The following is a 20,795-nucleotide window of genomic DNA, read 5'->3' on the forward strand; positions in this document are numbered from 1 at the left end:
TCGAGGAAAAGAAAGTTGCATATGGCTTGCATTCAATTCAAGATGATAAGTCTTCCGACATGAAGGATATGTCTGGTATGTAAGTGCTGACTGGGCTTTTGTGCAGCTCAAGTGCATCGTCGATTCGTTGGCCGCCGTGTTTCCAGCAATTCACAATGCCATCGAAATTGGTATGAGCCGTTTCCCAATCAGTGACCTCAAGGCATGATCCACTTATGGTCAGTTTACGAATTGACCAAACCCACGGCTGCCATATGCACTTAATGCCCTTTCAGAATCCCATACGCCAGAACTAGAGGTACCAAGAGATGTCATAGGGAGAGGAGTGAAGATCCGGAGCTTCGAACTTGGAGCTTTTATCGTTATCTTATCGCAGGAGCTCTGGTGGAGCACTGTGGCAAAGGCCGCCTGTCCCCGTGGCGGGGCAAACGGACCAGGACCCCGCGGTGACATGTCGCCCCCATCCAGGACAGGTAACCTTGGAGCTACCTCTAACCGAATGGCAGAGCTTCAGTAATATCATCGTCAATTCTCTCCTCTTCCAATATCTCCATCCACGTTATTTGATTGAACTTGGGCCGAGGTACTTCCGTCAGCGAACCATCATTCCGTCTCTCCCGAGGCGGCCTCATCGCTTCGTCTGAACTTGAAACTTGCCTCGGTCGGGACTATTCCGTGAAACATTGCCCTCCAGTCTTTCGACGACAAAGTCACTCCGCGTCAATTCATCAAGACGACTTCTCCATCTTGGACAAATTTCTCACAGCCTCTGCTGTAATACAAGCAACGATGGCCACCTCCGTCAATGATCTCCCGAACGAGATCCTAAGCCAGATATTCTCCCATCTGGACCGGCCTGCCCCATCAGACTCGAAACTCCACGATCAACCGAGCTCCTTCATGCTGCAGAATATCTTCTTTGACCGTGATCTCAAGACCACTTCTCTCGTTTGCAAGCGATGGCGAGGTGCTGTTCTCCCTCTGTTGTTCCGCCATGTGGTCTGGACCTTTGACCGATTCGAGCTGCCGCTCATGGAAGAGACGGGAAATCCTGCTTCCGCAATTGACTTTTTGTCTTTCCTTAGAGCGAATAACTTGATCAACTATGTTAAAACGCTTTCAATGTTCGTCGACGATGCTATGGGCGGCGTATCGGACGGCACCAGCAGTGCCACTCTCATGGAAACAGGCTTTGCGAACAAGGCCTCGTACAGCGAAGACTATAACTGGCTCTGGGCAACAATCTTTGAACATATCGATCCCATCCGGCTCACCATGATTGCGTCACCACGAGTGCTGGCCCAAATGCTATCACGTATGCTCTTCCTCGGGGATGCGTGGAACTTCTCCATGCCTAGGCACGTTTTGTCACTCTCGCGCAAAGACAAAAGGACGAAGGACACACAAATCAAGGCACTGGCGACAGCACCATCATCAAGTCAGGCATCTGGTTCTGAACCCACACATCAAAAGCGGATTCCTTGTAACTTATTCACCATCCGCCCATGGCAGGCTCTATTACTCAACGAAGGATCCTCGACACGAGTTTACAAGACATACGAATTTTACCTCAAACGTCCGCCATCCATCCTCGGCGCTCTGTTGGGAGCAGAAGAATTCCCAAACGACGAGCCCATGATTCCCCTCTCGATTCGCGACCTCTCCTACGTCGGCATATTCCCCCTCTCGAGCCACTTCAACACCCTCGTCCAAAACGTCCCGCGCCTCGACCGCCTCTTCGTCCAGCTCGTCCCACGAAACGATATCCTCTCCGACCCGGACGAAATGCGCAACGTCGACCTCGCCGACCTCTGGATGGAGCGCAACACGGCCTACTCGATGCTCTTTCGCGAGCTCTTCAACCCGAGCCCGGACAGCCCCTGGCTCGATCTGAGCGTCTTTGAGAGCGGCGACGCGGCGGATAAAGAGGCGTGGGATATGGCGGTGCAGTTTGTGCAGTTTAGCGGCGTGCAGGGGTGGCGGGTCGCGGGCGAGGGCGTCTTTGCGAGGGATGGGGACGAGGACGGCGTCAGTGCGATCCTCGGCATGTCTCAGTCAGTGGCGCCAGCGGGATCGTCTTGATCAATAAAATCGTCTGGTGATGTTTGCTAATGCGCCAGGTGCGAAAAAAAGGCTTCCGGGTAGGCTCAGACGAATGGCGTTCAACGGGGTTGCCCCGCTGCCGGTGTCTAGCGTCACACTTTACATGAGAGATGCAAACACGCCGTAGACGGTAGACGGAAGTTTTTAGGGTATCTGCATGAAAATCAGGATAGTGCTTGGGCGTCCATGCCAGGCTAGGTGCACAACTTATGATGATGAAGTCTCCAAAGGCTATGATACGGGAAGATATACTGGGGACATGAACTATAGTGCAGTCACCAGCTTCAACTTCGAGTTTGCTCGCCACAATTTGAAAGCTTTATGCTATTCATCACATCGGCTCTATGAATGATGACGCTGCCAGTATTATCTTTTTCTGTTTCGTGGGAAGAGGACGTAGAGGAACAGTACCTTACCCTCAACTACCTTCTCAGGGAACATCCCGCTGAGGCTTGGCTATATACTAGAGTAGCTGGGGTTAAGACAGCGATTCCTGCTCTCCGAAATATTTCCGTACAGAGGTCTCATATTATCACCCAACCATGCTGGAGCAGTTGTGTTTGACTTCTCGGAACGTCGCAAATCGATATCCAATGAGACTCGTCCTCGAGAATCAAGCAAGCGGTGCGGTCCGTGGAAAACACCAGACCATTTCCACCATCAAACGTTTCCCCACAAGATACCATACGGCATACATGTGGAGGGTTTCAGACGTAAAGTCAAAGTCCGAGCAGCGAGCTTCCATCTTTGAGCTGAGGTTGAGTTCCGAGGTGGGGCCAAGGTGAGGCTTAAACCAACGACTGACAGCTCGCCCCTTGGTAAGCAGGTAAGGTAAGGTAAGCTCTCGGTGAGCTCGGTGTACTCCACATCATGTGATTTTGCCACTCGAACGGCCCAAGCTCGTCTGACGAAAAGCGGGCGCAACTGGATCTCCTAGCCAATCACAGTCCGCAATACCTGCAGACAAAGCCAATTGGCGTCTCCTCTCAGTGGCTGGAAGGACCCGGTGGAAGGTGCGGCATAGTCGGGGAAGGAGGCACTGGACCCAGACCAAAAAGAAAGTCGCACCGGACGGGAAGCTTCTTCCCCAAAATCATCGACCTATCGAACGATATACGCACGAGCACTACATCATTATATCCGCCCTCTCCTCCCCCTCCCCTCCTCATCTCCTCCTCTTCGTCCTCCTCGTCACCATCTAAACCCCCTCTTCAGCTGCGGCCACCTCCCTTTCTTCGTTTCTCGCATTCTTTCGCCTTTCTATACCATTTAACACTGCGGCGAAGACTGGGCGCAGATCAAATCCCGATCCTGACAAAAACCGACGACTTAGTGGCCGGACGAAGCTTCAAATTCTTCTTTTCCTCATCCCTCGAATCAACAAACAATACGTGCATTGAATTGCCATTCCGGGGCTCTCAATGTCAACGCCCTTTTCATTCCGACGAACTTGAGCGCCTTCTCGCATCGACACCCGAGCCACGACGATTGAATCTTCAGACACCCACCCAGCCGGATACACTTCCAGTCAACATGGTCCTCTCTCACACTACGAACCACACCTACTCCCACCCCTTCCCGACCGTGACGCTCGCCTACTTCCTCCGTTATTCTTCGCCCAAACTCAACCCGTTCTCCACCCATGTCCTCAGCACCGACACCATCGATAGTCGCCTCGACCCGGTGACAGGCAGGCTGCACACCACCCGCATCCATCTGAAGAAGTCTCGCATGCCCGCGCCCGTCTTCAAGCTTCTCCCTACATCTATCACCGGAGGCGGCTCCAGCGAGAAAGTGAGCTATGTCCTTGAGAACTCTGTCATCGACATGCGCGAGGGTTGGATGCGCACGGAGAGCAAGAACCTGAGCTTCATGAATGTGCTCTCCGTCGTCGAGAAGCAGGATTTCCGGCTTCCAATTGAAGCAGCTGACGCGACTACCGATGTCACAACGACATTTGTGTATAAGTCGCGTCTCGGCGAGAGGCTGCGGGGCGGCAAGAAGGACCAGATGCAATCTACCGTCGAGCAGCCGGAGCAAAAGGAGGGTCGCTGGATGCCTGGCTGGATGAGCGGACTCGGCGCGCGCGGCGTTCAACGCAGTATCGAGAGCATCGCCTCTAGCAAGACACAGGACCAGATGGGCAAGAGCCGTGAGGGCATGCGCGTCGTTCTGGAGCGACTTCGGAAGAACGGCGTCGTGGGCGTGCTGGAGATGATGAGACGGGAACGCCAGTTGGCTTAATGGCCATTGCCCGGCTCGACGAATGCGCATCTCGGAACGTGACCTGGGCTGGAGGGGAGAGAACACCCATGTATACCATTCACCAAGGGTCATTGACGACATTGCCCGGTCCGCGGGTCACGTTCTGAGGCTCCTGTACCCCTATCACACCACTTGTTGTACATTATTCTATGACCATAGCGCGGCGTCTTTATGGCTTTTTTTTTCTTACGGCGGTCGGGAGGACACGGCAAAAATGGAATGGACTGCGACGGATACGGAAAATTTTGGACTCCTCTGTCATGCCGTCTCTGTATGACATCCCCTCTCTTGTATTTGGCACTGATGTAGTCAAACATAACATATAAAAACTTTTGAAACGCAACATTCTGGTTCCTCTTGATCTGTGCAGTGAATTATTGGTTTGATGACCGGCATTACAAGCATCTGCCTGACAGCCGTGAAATTATTGGTGCATTTTTGTCTGGCATTAAGTATTTCTATCAGCGCCAGCGGACTCATAGCCGTGATCAAGGTATTTAAGCTTGCGGCCCCAGATCCTGGCGACCTGTAGAATATGAGGTTGGGATGGATGTCAAACACGAATATGAATAAGACCAACCCGCGACCAACGCGATTTTTTTCTTTTCTCTTGGAATAATCGCATGATCCGAAAAAGAGGCGGGTAACAAATTGTGTATCGAAATGACGTTTGGTGGTGACTGAGGCGGGCGCGGGTTGCTGAGTATCAGGGATTACGACAAACCCTCATGAGTAGTCAAAATGCGACTGCTTTTCAACAAGCATCGTCCGTTGTAGTTGATGACCGAGCGGTATGATTCTGGCTTCCGTTAGCAGAGTTGTATGTTGGCCCACGGTCCTACATAATGCCATGGATAGCTTGTTTTTTCGTGCCCATGTTTCTGCGTATTCTGTCTGATATTCCCCTTGATGGGCCCCAAGTAAATACTTCTCAATAAGTATCGCCGTTTATTCATGCCCAGTAAGCCAATCGTTTGACCAATATTGACCTTGCTTTGATCGTGTCTTCTTTACTCTACAAGTTTACAGTATAGTACACTTCTATACAAAGATTCGTATCTGCATCACTTTTGCGCCTTCTTCGCTTCAGCGTTGGCAACCTCCTCATCAGCCATCATGGCCTCGATATCCCCAGACACAAGCCAATCCCTGACCTCGTCCACAATCTTATCCAGCGACTCGCCCCCCGCAATCACATCGGGCAGGTTATGCACGTCGATCCCCGCCCGGTGATCTGTTACGCGGTCCTGGTTGTAGTTATACGTCCGGATCTTGTCCCCGCGCGTAATCTTGTGCTTGGACAGCACAGAGTTCCTCAATTGGGCGGCGGCCTCCTCGCGCGCCTCGCGTCGCTGCAGAGCCACCCGCGACCGGATCAGCTTCCACGCGTCGTCCCGGTTCCGCGACTGCGACCGCGAGTCCTGCATGCTGACGACTGTGCCCGTCGGGATATGCGTCATGCGGATCGCAGACTCGGTCTTGTTGACGTGCTGCCCGCCCGCGCCGCGCGCCCGCATCGTCTCGATCTTGACCTCGGATGGGTCAATAAAGAAGTCGCTCTCCGGGTTGTTGATATCCTCCATGTCGCCGCCGTTGCCGTCGCCCTGGAACGAAGGGAGAACCCAGACTGCCACGGCGCTCGTGTGCACGCGGCCTTTGCTCTCCGTCGCGGGGATCCGCTGGACGCGGTGCATGCCCGCCTCGCCGCGGAAGAGGTCGTACGCGCCCGGGTCCTGAATCTCGATGACGGCTTCCTGGAGGGGACTCTCGCCCGCCGCGGAGGAGGAGTCGCCCGCCGCGTCGGCCATGTCGTATTTGATGATGTTCGCGCGCAGACCCTTTCGCGCGCAGTAGCCCTTGTACATTTTGAACAGCGTATCGGCGAAGAAGCGGCCCTCGAGACCGCCGGGACCGGGGCGGAGCTCGAGGAGGCAGGGCATGTGCGCGTAGGGGTCCTTGGGTGTGAGCGAGGCGGAGAGCTTGCGCGAGAGGGAGCTGAGCTGGCCGTTTGTGGCGTGGAGTTCCTCGGCGGCCATTTCGCGGAGCTCTTTATCCTTGGAGAAGAGGAGGCCGTCGAGCTCGGCGATGGAGGATTGTGCCTTTTCCCATTCTCGGAGGGCGGTTACGACGCTCGAGAGCTCGCCTACGCGGCGGGCCGTTTTGGAGTCGTAGTCTGCTTCGAGGGCCGCGGCGAGGGCGTCGTGTTCTTTTGCGATGTTGCGGGCTCGTTGGAGGAGGGCTGGTGGGAGGGTTGCTGTTGTGTCTGGGTTTGACGGAACGTATTAGCTGGGGGATTGAAAAGGGTCTAGGATGAAGAAGGGAGCTTTACCAGAGCTAGCACGGCGGATGAATTGGATCGCTCTGGGCTTTAGAAGCCCTCCCAGACAGCGACGACACACCCATGGTGCTGCGAGCATACTCAGACAGCGAGGCGGACTGGTGAGAGAGGAATTAGGTGGAATTGGGTGACTTTTTTCAGGTGGTCAAAAAAAGTTTGGGATGTCCCAGAGCTTCGGTACAAAGTTCCGCGCCAGTGACATCAATTCTCTTACAGCCCAAAAAAGCTGCATTATGTAATACTCTGCATTTCATCTCATCAAACAGCTCAAAATTAATGTTTCTTCTCGCTCAAGTCTAGTCGGTTTTCTCCTGTTATTCATCTTGATTCTTATCTAATCCCAATTCATACTGAGATTCATCTTAGCTTTTATCACAGATTTCAGTGGCATCTCGCACAGTTCACCACCAGACAACCACTGCACATGGTCATTCAGTTGATGCCATCAAATCGTATTATTCACACCGTCCTCTGACGTTTAGCACTTTGGCTTGTATCGTCCATAGATGCAAGCCACTCGCGCACACGGCCCTTCTCCTCTCCGCCCAAGGGCATAACATATTGATCCAAAGGTTTCTGGACGGCACGGGGGCCTGTCAAGACCCCTTCTCTCTCCAGATATGCTCTCTTGGCCGCCAGCGGATAGACTAGGTACATCTCGGCCATGCCCGACTTCATCAGACTTCTGCAAGCGATCTCCAGCCCATTAGGCACAAGCCTATCCTCAAAATTGGACCATACGTCGGCTGCAGCCTTCTTCATGATGTATTCTCGAGGAGGGATCAAGAGCCCTTGGCTTTTCAGGTACTCCCGTTTCCTAGGCAGCGAGAACCTCATGTACACTTCGTCTATTCTCGTCTCTCTGAATTCCGTTGCAATGGTCTTCAGTCCAAAGGGTACCAGTTCGTGCCCAACATTGTCCCTCACGTCGGTCATGGCCAGCTGAATAGGGTCGCGCATTCCGTTTTCTATGCTCTTCATTATGCCCGTGCACTGATCGAGGATGCGGGTGACCCGGTCACAGGTTTCCTCCATCAACACTTGCCGCTGCTTCGACTCGGCCCGCCGCGGTGTAAGCCGGACCGGATGAATGGCAACGGCGTCCAGCGCCGGGCCCACGGAGGCTATCGTCTTCGCCCTTTTTGCTGCGTGCTCATTATCGGCGGCGGCGGCAGCAGCAGCTGTCATCGCCTGAGTTCGCTTGGCGCCAATGATAGACTTCTGCAATTCGGCTTGGCTGTGGTGAAACTTTTGGACGCCTTGCTCAATCGCCAAGCGTCGAGATGCGGCAGGCGATGGTAGTGCCGGCCAGCCGCTCAGAAGCGGTACGCGACGGTTGCCGTTCTTGTCGTACTTGGTATCGCTGTCTTCTTCTGTTGCATCGTCGGAGGATTGTGAGCTGACATCCTCCTCAGTGAAGTACTCGTCGGACGATGCATCCATCATCTGCCCCTTCAGTATGCCAGTCACCTTGATTGCTGCAGCAGCAGCGGCGCCCGCAATTGCTGTATAAACAACCGGTGTCTCCTCACCCGAGTCTGTATCTGGAAACATTGCTGTGGGATTATCTTGGCATTCCATTCGCCTCACTCAAAGTAGGCAGATGGTGACCAGTTTAAGTGCGAATTTAGCTTCCCCTGACAGAACTCTGCGTGGGTGACTGATCGCGTGAACCTCGCAAAACGTTCACCGCGTTATGAGGCTGCCCAATCATGACTACTGAGGTGTATTATGTAACACGTCATCCAATCTATTGATCTGCTCGATTGTTCCCGTTCCGCAAGATTGAGTTTACAGAGTTCACATATATCCTTGCGACCGCACCACTATTTCAACGGCTTCCGATGGGGGCTGAACGAGTTTTAAGTTATCATTCCCCGAGTTCATCGGGTTTCTTCAACGCCAGCAATTCATGCTCATGACTCTGTGCTCATCACGCGCCATTGTGCATTTTGTCTCTCTCTTCCCAAAAGGGTTCTCGTATATCCATATGTCCAAGCCGTGTTTATGCCTTTACTTTACCCTCCCAACGTCTACGACCGACTTTTCCCCAAGGCTTCTAGAAGGCACACCTATGCTTTCCTTGTATGCAACTCTATGAGAGATTGTAACGCCCCCAGCTTCATCCCCGAGTCATTTCGACACGGGCAGCATAGTAGCGATGGACCAAGCCCATGCAGCTCAGGTACGGACTCAGGTTCATGGCCGGATGTTATTACACATCCATGCTAAAGAATCGGTATGCCTACGCAGCTCGGCTGAGCCACATCCTATTTCCGAGTCAAGAAAGCTCTGGGCACAGTCTTAACCTACCGACAACCTTCCGGATATCCGCTTCGTATGGCTTGAAAGGTCTCCCCGTTTACCAAAACGTTTTTGTTACTAAATCCAGTTTCGGTTCTGAACTCCTGATTCCCGACCTCCATTGTCGTTTGGACTGGTTAAGCTGTGACTACTCTACCTCCCCTATCGATATGTTCAGAAGCCTCAGCATTAACTACCCTAATTGCCGAAGGCCTTTCCCTACTCGTTTCCCGAACGTGGCTGGCGGAACAATAAGCTAGCTTGAATGGCGGGGCTATGCTCACTTAGATACCGGCCACGGCATGCATGATCCGACCGTGATGGGGGTGTATGTTTCCTCAGATCAGGATTGTCGACTCATTAGCCGACTGATGTCATCTATAGTGTCACTTCTGTCCTGAATACCTGACTCCGCTCAAGATATATCATATCCCCGTTCAGTATGAGCGTGATCCTCCTCCATCGGGGTCAGGGTTTCACAGTGTTGAGGATGATGAGACCAACATCTCCCTCTTGGAACTGTCACTAAGATCTTGCATTATGGTAGTAGTGGTAGCTTCGTCTTTGTTTTTGGAAAGCTTCTCAAGACAACATTACTATTTCTGAAGCGTGTGTTGCTCATCAAACTCAACTATTTAAACTATCATTGAACAAGCAGGGTCCTCTCAATGTACTTGATAACGACTTTAGGAGAATGTTAATGATATGAGAATACTTGGATAATCAGTCGTCAATTTATGGATGTTGAATTGTCAGGAACTTCGTGTTCGCCTTTGCAGAGTTTTTGCAGCCCGCATCGGCTCGAAGTCGGGCATTTTAAGCGGCTGAATCCTTCCAGCAGACTAAATTATAGTGTTGAGAATCAAACAAGTCTGCGAACCACTCATGTTCTTGAATAGCACCAGCACTCCCGTATATGCGGAACTCCCTGTGAGGATTATTTGTGCCATGCTCTTCTCAGTAAGCGTCAGGCAGAAGCGACGCTAAAAGTGGCTTGACCAGAGTCAGGTGGATATTGAGCTGCTCGTATTCAATTCAGGGCTGAAAGTTCACCCTCCAATGACGCAGCCCTAGCGAGCGAAGATCATTCCTTCAACTAGGGATTTAAGAACTCAGCTAAGCCCTTCCCAAGTAAGTCCCAGAAGCAGTCTATAACCCACACTCAGCCTTATAATTACGCATTCGTTCCTCACGAGTTTCAACGGTTTCTAGTTCCGAAGCTATACTTTCGCTAAACATCAAAATGAAGTGCTCTTCCATTATTGCCGCCTCTTCCTTGGCCCTCGTGTCAGCAGGAAACTGCAGCCTCCCCCAGATCAACCTGGGCCACTTCTCCTTCCCTCATACCAATATGTTCGTCGCCTGGTCGCCCTACACACCAACCACAATCCAAGAGCTCGACGACGTTTGCGTCAAGGCGGGCGCCATTAAGGGTACTGCTACGTGGACCGCCGTCCGCACCGCGAGCACTTACACGTCGGGACCCATCTGTGGCAACCCCTTCAACATCACGAGCGACGAGACGGGCGTCACGTACCGCAACCTCGAGCTGGCTTGCAGCGACGACAACAGTGAAGGACAGGCGACACAGGTTACTGCTATTGTAGACGCGACGTCGCAGACTACTGTCCAGACCTGCACGCCCGTGCTGGTGGATGGTCAGCCGTTCCGCTTGGGGGATGGTTGCTCCAACTATCGCGGCAGCTCTCTGTCTTTCGACTTTGCTTGTTCTACATAAAGCTGAAGAGAGTGACTTCTGTCTCAGCTGCTGAGTTTCAGGTGCGACTGTGGGGATTGTTGAGACAACTATAGACGGCTGGTAAAGTGTGGGTTGAACTTCTTAGATATAAGCCGCAGGCTGTCGCTGGCATGGGGCTTCTAATTCCTCATACCGACCTAAACATCAAGCTATATTAGAAACCAATAAAGCCTGTAACAGAGGCAGATGAATAAAAGTCAAATGTTCTGAGAATTTGCCATTATGTATGCAGTACGTAATAAACATAAAAATCAACTTGAGGCTCATCTCATTGTCAACGAACCGCTTCTTTCTCGCCTAAGATACTTTATGCACTTATTCAAGTCTTGGGTAGGTAAAGTACTTGGTACATGAGGTATGCCAGCCAACGTTTGTCGCTTCACTCGAGTTTCAATACTTAACAAAATCTGGTCAGCTTCTCATTGCGGCAACATCAGGTTTAAATCACTTACCCGTCCCAATTTCTGTGCGTGCTCGACATATCTTTGGTAAGTGAAGACAGTCACTATTTGTCTCGGACAACCAGGTGGAGTCCCTCACAGGCCTGGCCTGTCACTTTAGCTCAGCGCCAAGTGGCAGAGCTTATACGCCTTAGGGCGGCTCTCCGCGTTTAGTTATCAAGTTAGAGCTTATTGGCACCAAGCCACCCCGTTCCACAACGCCCTTCCACTGACATCCGTCCCACACACTGGCTCAGCCTCCACATTTTGCCGGTCTTAACCTGCCTCTTCGGCTTGACCAGCCGTGATACCAACTCAATTCGTCATAACTTGCGGAGCTTGCAGCTCGATTAACGAAGCATTGGATCAAGTGAGCTTGAATCTGTGAGCGATAGGACTAGTGTTCATCGTTTGTCCCTGCTTGGCAACCCCCACCTTCACCAGCCTCGATCGAAAGGCGTGACAAGATATCTAGAAACAAGCGCCATTGGATGAGTCAAGTCAGGTTGTCAACATCAATATAAAGATATGAACCACATCTAGGCTTCGGTTATACTCATCCGGCTCTGATTAGTATTCACCCTCTATCAAACGATATCCTTTTATTATTTCGAGTCGTCGCAAACCCTCCTAAACATCCCCCTACCTCGACACTCACAATGGGTTACGTCCTCTACATCGCCAACAAGCGCTACTCTAGCTGGTCTATGAGACCCTGGGTTCTCCTCAAAGCCCTCAACGTCCCCTTCGAAGAGCGCCTCCAGACTTTCGTCGCCGGCCTCCGCCAACCCGCGTTCCTCAGCTTCTCCCCCTCAGGCAAAGTCCCCACCCTCCAGGACGGCGACACCACCGTCTGGGACTCCCTGGCCATCGTCGAGTACATCGCCGAAGACCACCCGGCCGCATGGCCGCAAGACAAGGTCGCCCGCGCCTTTGCCCGCAGCGCCGCCGCCGAGATGCACACCGGCTTCGAGGCCATCCGCGACCAGTGCTCCATGAACGTGGCGCTGCGCATCGACCTCGGCGGGCCGCCTGATGCGGCGTTGCAGCGTGATCTTGATCGGCTTGAGGAGCTCTGGGTCGAGGGTCTGACGCGCTTTGGTGGGCCGTACCTCGCGGGTGCGGAGTTTAGCGCCGCGGACGCCTTCTTTGCGCCTGTTGCGACGAGGATTCGGACTTTTGGGTTGAAGGTTTCGGAACCTGCGATGAAGTATGTGGAGACGCTGTTGGAGCATCCTGCTGTTAACCAGTGGGTTGTGGAGGGTATTGCTGAGACGGCGAGGGAGCCGTACCATGAGAAGGACGTGTTGAGAGGACGGAAGGTTATTAAGGACTTGACCCAGACTCAATGACGGGATGTTGGAGTTGGCAATAATGATTAGGGCTACTGGTTACATGGCGCAAGGCGATTATCCGGTCACATAATACTAGGGGTATCCCTCGAACAAAGACTTGCTTGCGAACAGAGGTTTTACTTGAAGTTGCTCCTGCATTTGGCTGATAGTGGCCGGGTTTGAGACGGCTAAAGACTTCATGATGCTTGCTGACTTGGCTCTCTGGTGAACTACGCTGACCCCTTCACGAACCAGGCGCAGCTATTCCTGCCATTGTCAAGACTACTTGACGCTTGAGTACTATCATTGAGTTGGGAGAATTCTGAGTTGATTGCAGACTACTTGATATGTTTCGAGGCTAGCCTAAAAACCAGCCTTTGATCCAGTATGGCTAGACTGCGAGCCTGTGAAGATAAGTATATACAAAGAAGTTGTAGGTCTTTAGACCTGTGGGCCGCCTTTTTGATATTTGTACTCCTAAGTAGGTATATCGAACTTTTTATGGCCTGAAGGCCTAGTTAGGGTTGCAGTAGAAGCAGCCCATGTTGTTGTCAATACCACCAGCCAAGTTGCCACCGGGGTATCTAAAGATTTGGTGAGAGCCCTTGGTGGCGTCACAGCCGCTGCCAGCTCTACAGGATCGTCAGTTTATTACATTCAAGAGACGGCAAACAAGGAAGACGAAGAATGGGTTTACGTACTGGTAGAAATCGCACCAGCCGCCGCTGTCAGGGCCTACCGAGCTGATACGAGAGACCCAGTAGGAGTCAGGGTAGATGCCGACGCTGATGGGGTAGCAGCCGTAATAGCAGGAACCGCTAAAGTTCTGTCCGTCACACATGTAGACGCCCTCGCAGATGCGCTTGTTGAGACTGCGGGCGGCGTTGGAGCCGTCGGACTTGAGCTTGGCGACCTCGGTCTTCAGCTCCTCGTACGGGAGGGGACCAGCGAGGACGTAGGAGTTGGCGTCCTCGGGCACGGGGCTGGGGGCGGCGGCCACGAGGGCGGCCGAGACGAGGGCGAGGAGAGAGGAGACGCGCATGTCGGCGGTTGTGATGGTCTATTTGAGAATGGTAGAGAGGTAGGGCCTGTTGAGATGGTTTGTCTTGTGTGAGGAGTAGTGAGAAGAGTTTGAGTTGAACGGGAAGGCAGTAGGCTTTATATACCCGGAATCAGAGATGACCTCCTGGGGAGAGCCACGCAAGATACTATGAGCAAGGCAAAGGATGGTTCTCAGCTGTCCAATGTATGGGTTCCTCGGCTCCTCTCTAACTGTCAATCATGACAGAGACCAAGCTTCAGCTCGGGGTGGATATCACGACAGGAGACCGGGTGGGCTTACAAGGTGTCGACCATCAACTCAGCTCCGAAGCACCCACGAAGGATTGTGCGAAGCCACAATGTTTGATGGAGACTATGTTAACGGACGGCGGGGATTCTCAGAGAACCTAGTCTAGCTTGAGGTCATCGCAACATCGCGCGTGCGCTGTTGTACTTCTATTCGGGAAAGTCGGAAGACCTCTTACATGATTGGAGCTGGCAACAACTCAGATGCGATGGAAGGGACTAGACTTCACAGGGATCCGCCGCATCCATCGCCTCATAGGGATGAAGCTTACCAGGATGCCTATGGAAGATGCCTAGACTTGATGGGCTCTTCCTAATGAAGAGCCTCAGAGCATAAGCTCATAAGCTCTAGACTTGAGCGGGGACGTTATTGATAGGCTCGAACACCGAGTCTCAAGGGTAGGGCCGGGAGACGGCTGGCGGTGAATGGTCCACGATCCACACGTATGAGAAGTTGAAGAGCCTCGTATGGAAAGGACAGAAATAGATCCATGGTGTAGCAAGGTTGGACTTGACGTAGATATGGCATGGGAGCATTGTAGGCTAGGAGTAGAAGAGAAGGTCCAGATGAAGGGCAGATGAACTAGAGACTAGGCAGCGAGAATTCGTTCAGCCTAAGCAGCGGTTCTACCGTTACATTCAACGAACCTGGCTAGAACTACGTAGCGTAAAGGGTGTCAGCGGGAACTTGTGCCGTTGGCGGCAGTCCTTAGATGTTGAGAAGTCTGCACTTGCAGTCGCTATTCTAATATCCATTGGTACAACATGTTGGGCGAGCGAATAGTGCCACTACCCCCCGCAGGTGGCACAGGCGGGTTAGCGGGAGCTGCCTATCCGCAGTAACCATGTCGAAACATGCCACGGAGATCATGTCCGTCGATTGCAATCTTCACGCTAGTGAAAATTCAAATCCCACACCTGAAAGGCTTAACTCGGAATACCGGGGTCATTCAAGATATGGGTTGGGCAAACGAACAGCTCGAAGATGTTGTTGAGAGCAACAGGATAGCACCGAAGGTCGGCTCTTTGCCAGTCGGCAAAGTCTGACACAGCTTAGCCCAAGACGACGCAGAGCTTGCATGATCGAAGGTCCTTCATCAAGCACATTATACTTGCCAAACGTTGATAATGTAAGACGAAGAAGTTGGAGATACGAGCGCTGTATGAGGCAAGGCCGTTGTGCAGGACTGCAGATGAGACCCTCGGCTTCGCGTAGCCTGAAGGATTCGAATCCCGACGTTCGTAGCTGCGGTAAGCGACGTGAACTTGTCAAGGGGGACCCTGAGCCAAGAGGAGATTACCATTGCGGCGGGTCTAGCTTGGCCAGCTTGGCGGTGCAACGGCCGTTGACGAAGGGTGATAGGTATACGGCTCTGGCAGTCTGTTCGGAAAACAATTCTCGAACCTATCGAAAAGATTGAGGTATTGGGAGCTGAAGAATGAGACGATTCGCGAGAGAAAGGCCAGCTAAGCTCAACTAATTACGAGGTATCCTATACGACAGAAGAATTGTAAAGATCGCCATCTCGTCATATGTGCGTAAGCGTATACTTGCACTTGTTGTCAGGAGCGTCAAAAGCTTGCGACTTTTATTTGCGGGATTTGAGATGGATGTTTTTCGCTCAGCGGCAAAGCCTGCATGATCGCGGACGGCCAAAGATTGAAGGACAATGAGCTCGCACATTTTTGCAACATCCAATGATCGTATCAGCCCTGATGGTCTAGCGGTATGATTCTCCCTTAGGGTCTTCACGACACATCTGGGAGAGGTCCCAGGTTCGAATCCTGGTTAGGGCCCAATTCTTTTGTTTTTGTCGATAAAAACTTTTGACTAAGTCAGATAGACTCACAACTGTTCGCTGGCGAGTTTTTGACACGGATATGACCATTTTGTTGACTGGCTGGTGTCCGGATGGACCTGACCGCTGACCGCGTTTTGTGTTAGTGGTGTTGGGGTTTTTGGGCTGTGCTTGCAAGGAACGGGAGCAAAGCAAGGATGATCAAAGATATCAGTCCTCCCTCCTGGACGATCGATTGTGCAAATGTGATTTAACGGAAGTAAGAACAAGATAGGGAAGGCATACTGGTGGCTCAATATTGCCTCCAATTCAAGCTCCAAGTTGAAACATGAGAGTCCAGACCTCTGAGAGTTACTTAGCCTCTGATGGCCAGAGATTCAAAGAAAATGCTTCGGAGGCCTACTGGAGACCTACCATCAACTGCCAGAGATTGAACTCTAGCTAAACGTTCGAAGATGAGTTTCGCTTGCTTGCTGGAGAGAAATACAATACATCATAAATTGCCTCTTCAATATATTTCAAGCATGTCAAGAAAAAGCAGTCGAGATAGTTGTAACTCATTCTTGATAACCCAAACGTACGCGCAATCCGACGTTCTTGCAATGACAACAATCAAGATAGGACCAGGAAGAGATACAATTTCAGCTCCCAATTTCATCGACATGTTTCGTCTTGCGGAGAAAGGAGACAGAAAATTCGACCACCGCCACGTAGATCTCGTGACGGCCGAACCCCGGACCAAGAAGATCACCGACTACATCCGCCGCAGCGTCAAAGTCTTTGTGCGTCTGCGTGAGGCCGTTGCTGAGTCCTTGAAAGAGGCCTGGTACGAAGCAATCAAAATTGGCAGGATCGTGCTCGGAGTCGACAAGGAGCACCCGTACCTCGTCGCTGTCGTTGTCGGCGGAGTGGTGTTGGCCGCGGTCTCCCCCCGGGTGCTGCAAGCCCTCAGTTTTGGACAACTTGGACCTTTTGCTGGTGAGGTTTTCAGCAGATTACTCCTCCTTCTTCTCTACCTTAAGATCAAATCTAACGCAGTGCCCACTCAAGGTTCTTTCGCAGCAGGGTGGCAGGCGCCAATAGGTGCGGCCGTTCCGACGGGCTCTCTGTTTTGTATCCTGCAGTGGCTTGGAATGACTTGAATTTGAATCATGGGAGAGGCACTCTGGCCACAATCTAAGGCCTCTATGGTCTGCCTAGTCGTATTCAAGGGCCGTAGAAGGCGTGATACAACACGAGTTGAAGAAATCTATGTTTTCTCTCTCTCTGACTCTAGGAGTGTTGCCCACCTGATTCCATGCGAAGCTTGAGCTCTATCAGGTGTCTCCAGAGCGCTAGTTGATCAATCGTGTTGCTTTCTGTCCGTATCGTCCTCTCTGATGCATTGATCAAATATGCATTTGATCGAATCGTAGTGGTGCGCATGTGCAGTCTCGTGTATTAGTGGGAGCAAAGCATCGCGAATCGGGTTCAACCTGCCGACCTGATTCCGACTAATCCATAAGTTGAAGGATAAAATGAATTGATGCAACGGAAAGAGATGGAAATGAGCTGCTCTTTCGAGTACAGGTAACTTTTTGATTCGGGATTGCTTGTAACACGAGCTGTTGGTTCATGTGTTTTCGGGTCCAACAATTGTGCAGGTGAGATGCGCTGAACCAACCGGCGGCATGTGGACGAATGAGCAGGGCGGACTCCATGTGGGAGGCCAACCATGAGGCGGCGCGGGGCGAGGTGAGGTTGAGTTGAGCACATGTCTTGCCCTGTTCATCCGTGGGTGAAAAGGCAGTAACAGCGGCGAGGCCATCTCTCTCGGCCATCTCACGACCTCTGAGGGAGGAAAACCGAATCTTTTCGTCTCTCGCACACACAACGATCTTTTTGGCTCTGAAATCGCAAATTCCACCTTCTCAAAACGATTACATCCACAAAAGGCACCGGGATGGAGTACGACAAGAAGGACAGCTGCAACCCCCTCGCCCATTGCCTCCCACAGTTCCAGCCGGGCCCGAAGGCAATCACGTCCGAGAAGCAGACAAGTATCGTCAAAGACCAACCCCTTCGCTCTGCCAAGGACGCCGCTTCCGAATTCATTGACATCCTTCGCACCGCCGAAAAGGGAGGCAAAGACCTCGAGCGCCATCTCAGAAACATCGTCACGGCCAACTCGTGGACCGAAGAGCTCGCCAAGTACATCCTCTCCGGCGTCGAAGGCCTCGTCCGCCACCGCAACACCATCGGCCAAATCGTGCGGGAGACGGTGGACAAGTCAACCGAAGCCGCTGACAGTGTGTTCGAGTTTGCCAAGGAGCATCCCGTCTTTGTTACCATCATCGCTATTGGCGTGTTGGTTATCGTTGCCCCTTGGGTTATTGAGGCCCTTGGCTTTGGCGAATTTGGACCCATTGCCGGTAAGTCTTGTCACTGCATGCCATTAATTTGTTTTCTTTGATCAGGTTCTTATGAGTATCAATATAGATACCTTTGCCTCCTGGTGGCAGGCGCGATATGCCGGATACGTTCCCAAGGGGTCTCTCTTCTCCTTCCTCGAGCGGCTGGGGATGACTTGGAAATGACTACTTGTCTTGCTTGGGAAGGGAGTTCGACTTCGGGCCAAGCTTTAACGCTTGAAGCCAGACATATTCAGGGACTGTGGAAAGGACAAGGTATGGTGATATGTCGCTGAGCCAGGCATGTAGTTCAAGGCCAAGTTTTCCTCAACTTCGGTAGACCAACGGCTAGCATTCCAAATGAATCCCATTGCCTCACAACTTATTTTCACTACACTACTTGTGCTAGTTCATGGCCAAACAACTGTCGCAGCAAGTACCTCGCGGTCCTGAAGTATATGCAAAGTATTGTATCATTGTCAAATTTTCCCTGACCCTCAAAACGCCCGAAAAGTCGACCCACGGGGAATCACAAGACACAGAGAGCAAAGCTTATCTATCACAAAGCCCCTCCTTCTTATGCCTCCTCCGCCGAAATGCCCGTAAACGCCTCCTTTTCACCACCTTCACCAGCCTCGTTATCCGTCACGGGTTCCGTCGTCTTCCAAACATCGTTTCTCAACGCCTTGTCCTCCTCATCCTCGACCTCGCCAAACTTGGTGACGCTGAACTCGGGCATGGCGCGCCTTTCCTTGGAGAGGATTCCGCCGCTCTTACCGGCCCTGCGTCTACGCTCCTGCTCTGCGTCGCGCTGGATCGCCGCCTTCTCGCCCGCGGCGTCGAGCATCGTGCCCTCCAGGCTGAGGTACCCGTGGTCGCCGCTGACGCCGACGTCAAACGCCTTGATGCGGAAGCGCACGCGGCCCTTGACCTTGTCCCCGGCGTCGTCGACCCAGAAGCCAGTGGTGTGGATCTGGCGCACGGCGCCGTGCTCGTCCTCGGCGGCAGCGGCGTCGGTGTTCTCGACGTCAAAGGGGTCGGCGACGTAGGAGGCAGCCTCGGCGGAGCCGGCGTGGACCCAGCGCCATTCGGGGGGGAGACGGCTAGACTCGATGCTGGCGTTGAACTTGCCCCAGCAGACGACGCCGACGTGCCCCTCATTCTCGAGGTTGATGCTGCCTTCCATCCAGGCACCGCGGCGAGGGACAAAGAGGTCGACATCAACGGTCACGTAGCCGAAGCCGACGGCGTACTCGTCGACGGAGGAGAGATCACAGTGCTCTGAGTCGCTCTTGGCGGCAAAGCGGCGGCCGGGCTGCTCCGAGACGGCGACGTTACGGAAGGCGAGGAGGACGCCCTTGAGATCCGGGACGTAGCGGTTCACGAGGGGCTCGAGGTGTTGGGTCGCGGCGGCGGTGCAGGGCGTGTCCCAGCCTATGGGGTAGATGGGGAGGTATAGCGAGACGGTCTGGGTGTAAAAGGGGAACTGGGGCTTGGAGGGCGCGTCGGGGGGTTGGTGGACTCGGCCTGTTGCTTTCGTCTTTGCGGGGGAGTCGACGTCCATGGCGTCGGCGTCTGCGTCGGCGACGGGTTCGGGGGACGCTGCTTTCTTGCTCTTCTTTTCCTTCTTTCCGCTCGCTGGCGGCTCTGCGGAATCTTCAACTGCTTCCGCTGACTCCTTTTGTTCTGACTTGCGCTTCTTCTTTTTGTCCTTCTTCTCCTTGCGCTCGGCGTCCGAGCCGTCTTGTTCGGCGGACTCGCCTACTGACTTTCTGTGCTTGTCCTTCTTGGACTTCTTCTTTGCGGATGATGGCTCGCCATTGGTGTCGCTCGTCGCAACGGCGGCCATTGAGAGGTCCTGGGAAGCCTGAGGAGATTCCTCTTCTTCGTCATCGACGTCGTTCTTGGCTACACCGAGGCTTTTTGTGCGCTTGTGCTTGCGCTCTTCGGCGGCATCGTCTCCCTCCTCGCGCAGGCGCTTCTTCTCCTTCTTGTCCTTTTTGCTCCTCTTGTCGGACTTGTGCCCATTGATCGCTGGTGAGTCGGTGGACGCCATATTTACGGTTTGGAGGGATGCTCGGTAGTTCGTGACTAGGGGTGTTGTCGTCGTCGAATCTCGCCCGGCGGGTCGCGAGGTAGCTGCGTTCCCGACTGTCGAACCAAAAAAAAAAAAAAAAAAGTTGAACTTCAAAAAAATTTCCAGGGAAACTTCACCGATCGGTGGTGGGGTCGCCCGTCTCCCGCGCGTGGGTCCGTTGTCCTCTCAGAAAACACCGTGCCGACAGGGATAAAGTGGAGGGGCTTAAGGGAGTAGGTACGTACCCGGCCCGGTCGGGGTCGGGAATCTCGCTGGCCTTCGATGGCGTGCCTCATCCGAACATTTCGCCTCCATTTAAATCCGGGAGCACCAGAGACAGAGTTTCATTCTACCGGAGGTTAGAGATACAATATGGTTGCTTGTGGTGGAGAAGCCCGGCCCAAAAGGCCGCTTACTTTCGGCTTCTTCACAGCTTGTCTCCTCCTTTGGAGAGTGTGAACGGGCGAGATGAACGGCGTGGGGCTCGACGGTTCTCGCATCCATTCCCCTCATTGCTCCCCCCAATGCCCCTCCATCTCATAAGCGCACCTTGAGATGGCGTCAGACTCGAGGGGTCGAAGCACAGCTTGCATGTGTCTAGTAGTTTCAGCGGGGTGAGCCATTGAACCGTTATCGCTC

The 20,795-nt window shown here is 52.9% G+C and overlaps 9 protein-coding genes and 1 non-coding gene across 10 annotated transcripts; 7 read left to right on the forward strand and 3 right to left on the reverse strand.

Moving 5' to 3' along the window:
* Nucleotides 1-656: 656 nt before the first annotated feature.
* On the forward strand, nucleotides 657-2,438 carry BDZ83DRAFT_30050 (F-box domain-containing protein). Its single transcript, XM_060502251.1, has 2 exons — nucleotides 657-2,054; nucleotides 2,134-2,438. The coding sequence occupies exons 1-2, from the start codon at nucleotides 790-792 to the stop codon at nucleotides 2,228-2,230; spliced, it is 1,362 nt and encodes a 453-aa protein (XP_060360818.1). The 5' UTR covers nucleotides 657-789; the 3' UTR covers nucleotides 2,231-2,438.
* A 1,198-nt stretch (nucleotides 2,439-3,636) lies between these two features.
* Nucleotides 3,637-4,347, forward strand: BDZ83DRAFT_722615 (PRELI-like family protein; the record flags this gene model as incomplete). The annotated part of the gene is made up of 1 exon (XM_060512485.1): nucleotides 3,637-4,347. One exon carries the CDS (start codon nucleotides 3,637-3,639, stop codon nucleotides 4,345-4,347), a length of 711 nt encoding a protein of 236 aa, XP_060360819.1.
* A 767-nt stretch (nucleotides 4,348-5,114) lies between these two features.
* Nucleotides 5,115-8,260, reverse strand: BDZ83DRAFT_795616 (uncharacterized protein; the record flags this gene model as incomplete). Its single annotated transcript, XM_060515847.1, has 2 exons — nucleotides 5,115-6,631; nucleotides 7,183-8,260. The coding sequence occupies 2 exons, from the start codon at nucleotides 8,258-8,260 to the stop codon at nucleotides 5,433-5,435; spliced, it is 2,277 nt and encodes a 758-aa protein (XP_060360820.1). The 3' UTR covers nucleotides 5,115-5,432.
* Nucleotides 8,261-10,114: 1,854 nt separating this feature from the next.
* Nucleotides 10,115-10,890, forward strand: BDZ83DRAFT_30098 (uncharacterized protein). The gene is made up of 2 exons (XM_060502253.1): nucleotides 10,115-10,141; nucleotides 10,223-10,890. The coding sequence occupies exon 2, from the start codon at nucleotides 10,254-10,256 to the stop codon at nucleotides 10,746-10,748; it is 495 nt and encodes a 164-aa protein (XP_060360821.1). The 5' UTR covers nucleotides 10,115-10,141; nucleotides 10,223-10,253; the 3' UTR covers nucleotides 10,749-10,890.
* A 549-nt stretch (nucleotides 10,891-11,439) lies between these two features.
* On the forward strand, nucleotides 11,440-12,779 carry BDZ83DRAFT_634007 (glutathione S-transferase domain-containing protein). Its single transcript, XM_060509067.1, has 2 exons — nucleotides 11,440-11,579; nucleotides 11,784-12,779. The coding sequence occupies exon 2, from the start codon at nucleotides 11,869-11,871 to the stop codon at nucleotides 12,559-12,561; it is 693 nt and encodes a 230-aa protein (XP_060360822.1). The 5' UTR covers nucleotides 11,440-11,579; nucleotides 11,784-11,868; the 3' UTR covers nucleotides 12,562-12,779.
* Nucleotides 12,780-13,057: 278 nt separating this feature from the next.
* BDZ83DRAFT_722619 (uncharacterized protein) lies at nucleotides 13,058-13,585 on the reverse strand (the record flags this gene model as incomplete). Its single annotated transcript, XM_060512486.1, has 2 exons — nucleotides 13,058-13,175; nucleotides 13,245-13,585. 2 exons carry the CDS (start codon nucleotides 13,583-13,585, stop codon nucleotides 13,058-13,060), a joined length of 459 nt encoding a protein of 152 aa, XP_060360823.1.
* Nucleotides 13,586-15,600: 2,015 nt separating this feature from the next.
* On the forward strand, nucleotides 15,601-15,687 carry BDZ83DRAFT_t244. The gene has a single exon. It is a non-coding gene; the product is annotated as a tRNA-Pro (tRNA).
* A 431-nt stretch (nucleotides 15,688-16,118) lies between these two features.
* BDZ83DRAFT_634011 (uncharacterized protein) lies at nucleotides 16,119-17,268 on the forward strand. The gene has a single exon (XM_060509068.1). It carries the CDS (start codon nucleotides 16,145-16,147, stop codon nucleotides 16,829-16,831), a length of 687 nt encoding a protein of 228 aa, XP_060360824.1. The 5' UTR covers nucleotides 16,119-16,144; the 3' UTR covers nucleotides 16,832-17,268.
* A 176-nt stretch (nucleotides 17,269-17,444) lies between these two features.
* On the forward strand, nucleotides 17,445-18,409 carry BDZ83DRAFT_30161 (uncharacterized protein). The gene is made up of 2 exons (XM_060502254.1): nucleotides 17,445-18,100; nucleotides 18,168-18,409. The coding sequence occupies exons 1-2, from the start codon at nucleotides 17,632-17,634 to the stop codon at nucleotides 18,263-18,265; spliced, it is 567 nt and encodes a 188-aa protein (XP_060360825.1). The 5' UTR covers nucleotides 17,445-17,631; the 3' UTR covers nucleotides 18,266-18,409.
* Nucleotides 18,410-18,450: 41 nt separating this feature from the next.
* On the reverse strand, nucleotides 18,451-20,233 carry BDZ83DRAFT_634013 (uncharacterized protein). The gene has a single exon (XM_060509069.1). The coding sequence runs from the start codon at nucleotides 20,133-20,135 to the stop codon at nucleotides 18,657-18,659; it is 1,479 nt and encodes a 492-aa protein (XP_060360826.1). The 5' UTR covers nucleotides 20,136-20,233; the 3' UTR covers nucleotides 18,451-18,656.
* Between the last annotated feature and the right edge of the window lie 562 nt (nucleotides 20,234-20,795).

Source organism: Colletotrichum acutatum, assembly GCF_030867785.1.
Source record: "Colletotrichum acutatum strain CBS 112980 chromosome Unknown BDZ83scaffold_109, whole genome shotgun sequence".
Taxonomy (NCBI): Eukaryota; Fungi; Ascomycota; class Sordariomycetes; order Glomerellales; family Glomerellaceae; genus Colletotrichum; species Colletotrichum acutatum.

Bases quoted from the DNA above. Each gene is read 5' to 3' on its own strand.
- BDZ83DRAFT_30050 (XM_060502251.1), top strand. From the start codon at position 790: ATGGCCACCTCCGTCAATGATCTCCCGAACGAGATCCTAAGCCAGATA. The intron at 2,055-2,133 runs GTCAGTGGCGCC...TGCGAAAAAAAG, and splicing joins GCGATCCTCGGCATGTCTCA to GCTTCCGGGTAGGCTCAGAC.
- BDZ83DRAFT_30098 (XM_060502253.1), top strand. From the start codon at position 10,254: ATGAAGTGCTCTTCCATTATTGCCGCCTCTTCCTTGGCCCTCGTGTCA.
- BDZ83DRAFT_634007 (XM_060509067.1), top strand. From the start codon at position 11,869: ATGGGTTACGTCCTCTACATCGCCAACAAGCGCTACTCTAGCTGGTCT.
- BDZ83DRAFT_634011 (XM_060509068.1), top strand. From the start codon at position 16,145: ATGAGTTTCGCTTGCTTGCTGGAGAGAAATACAATACATCATAAATTG.
- BDZ83DRAFT_30161 (XM_060502254.1), top strand. From the start codon at position 17,632: ATGGAGTACGACAAGAAGGACAGCTGCAACCCCCTCGCCCATTGCCTC. The intron at 18,101-18,167 runs GTAAGTCTTGTC...GTATCAATATAG, and splicing joins CGAATTTGGACCCATTGCCG to ATACCTTTGCCTCCTGGTGG.
- BDZ83DRAFT_634013 (XM_060509069.1), bottom strand. From the start codon at position 20,135: ATGGCGTCCACCGACTCACCAGCGATCAATGGGCACAAGTCCGACAAG.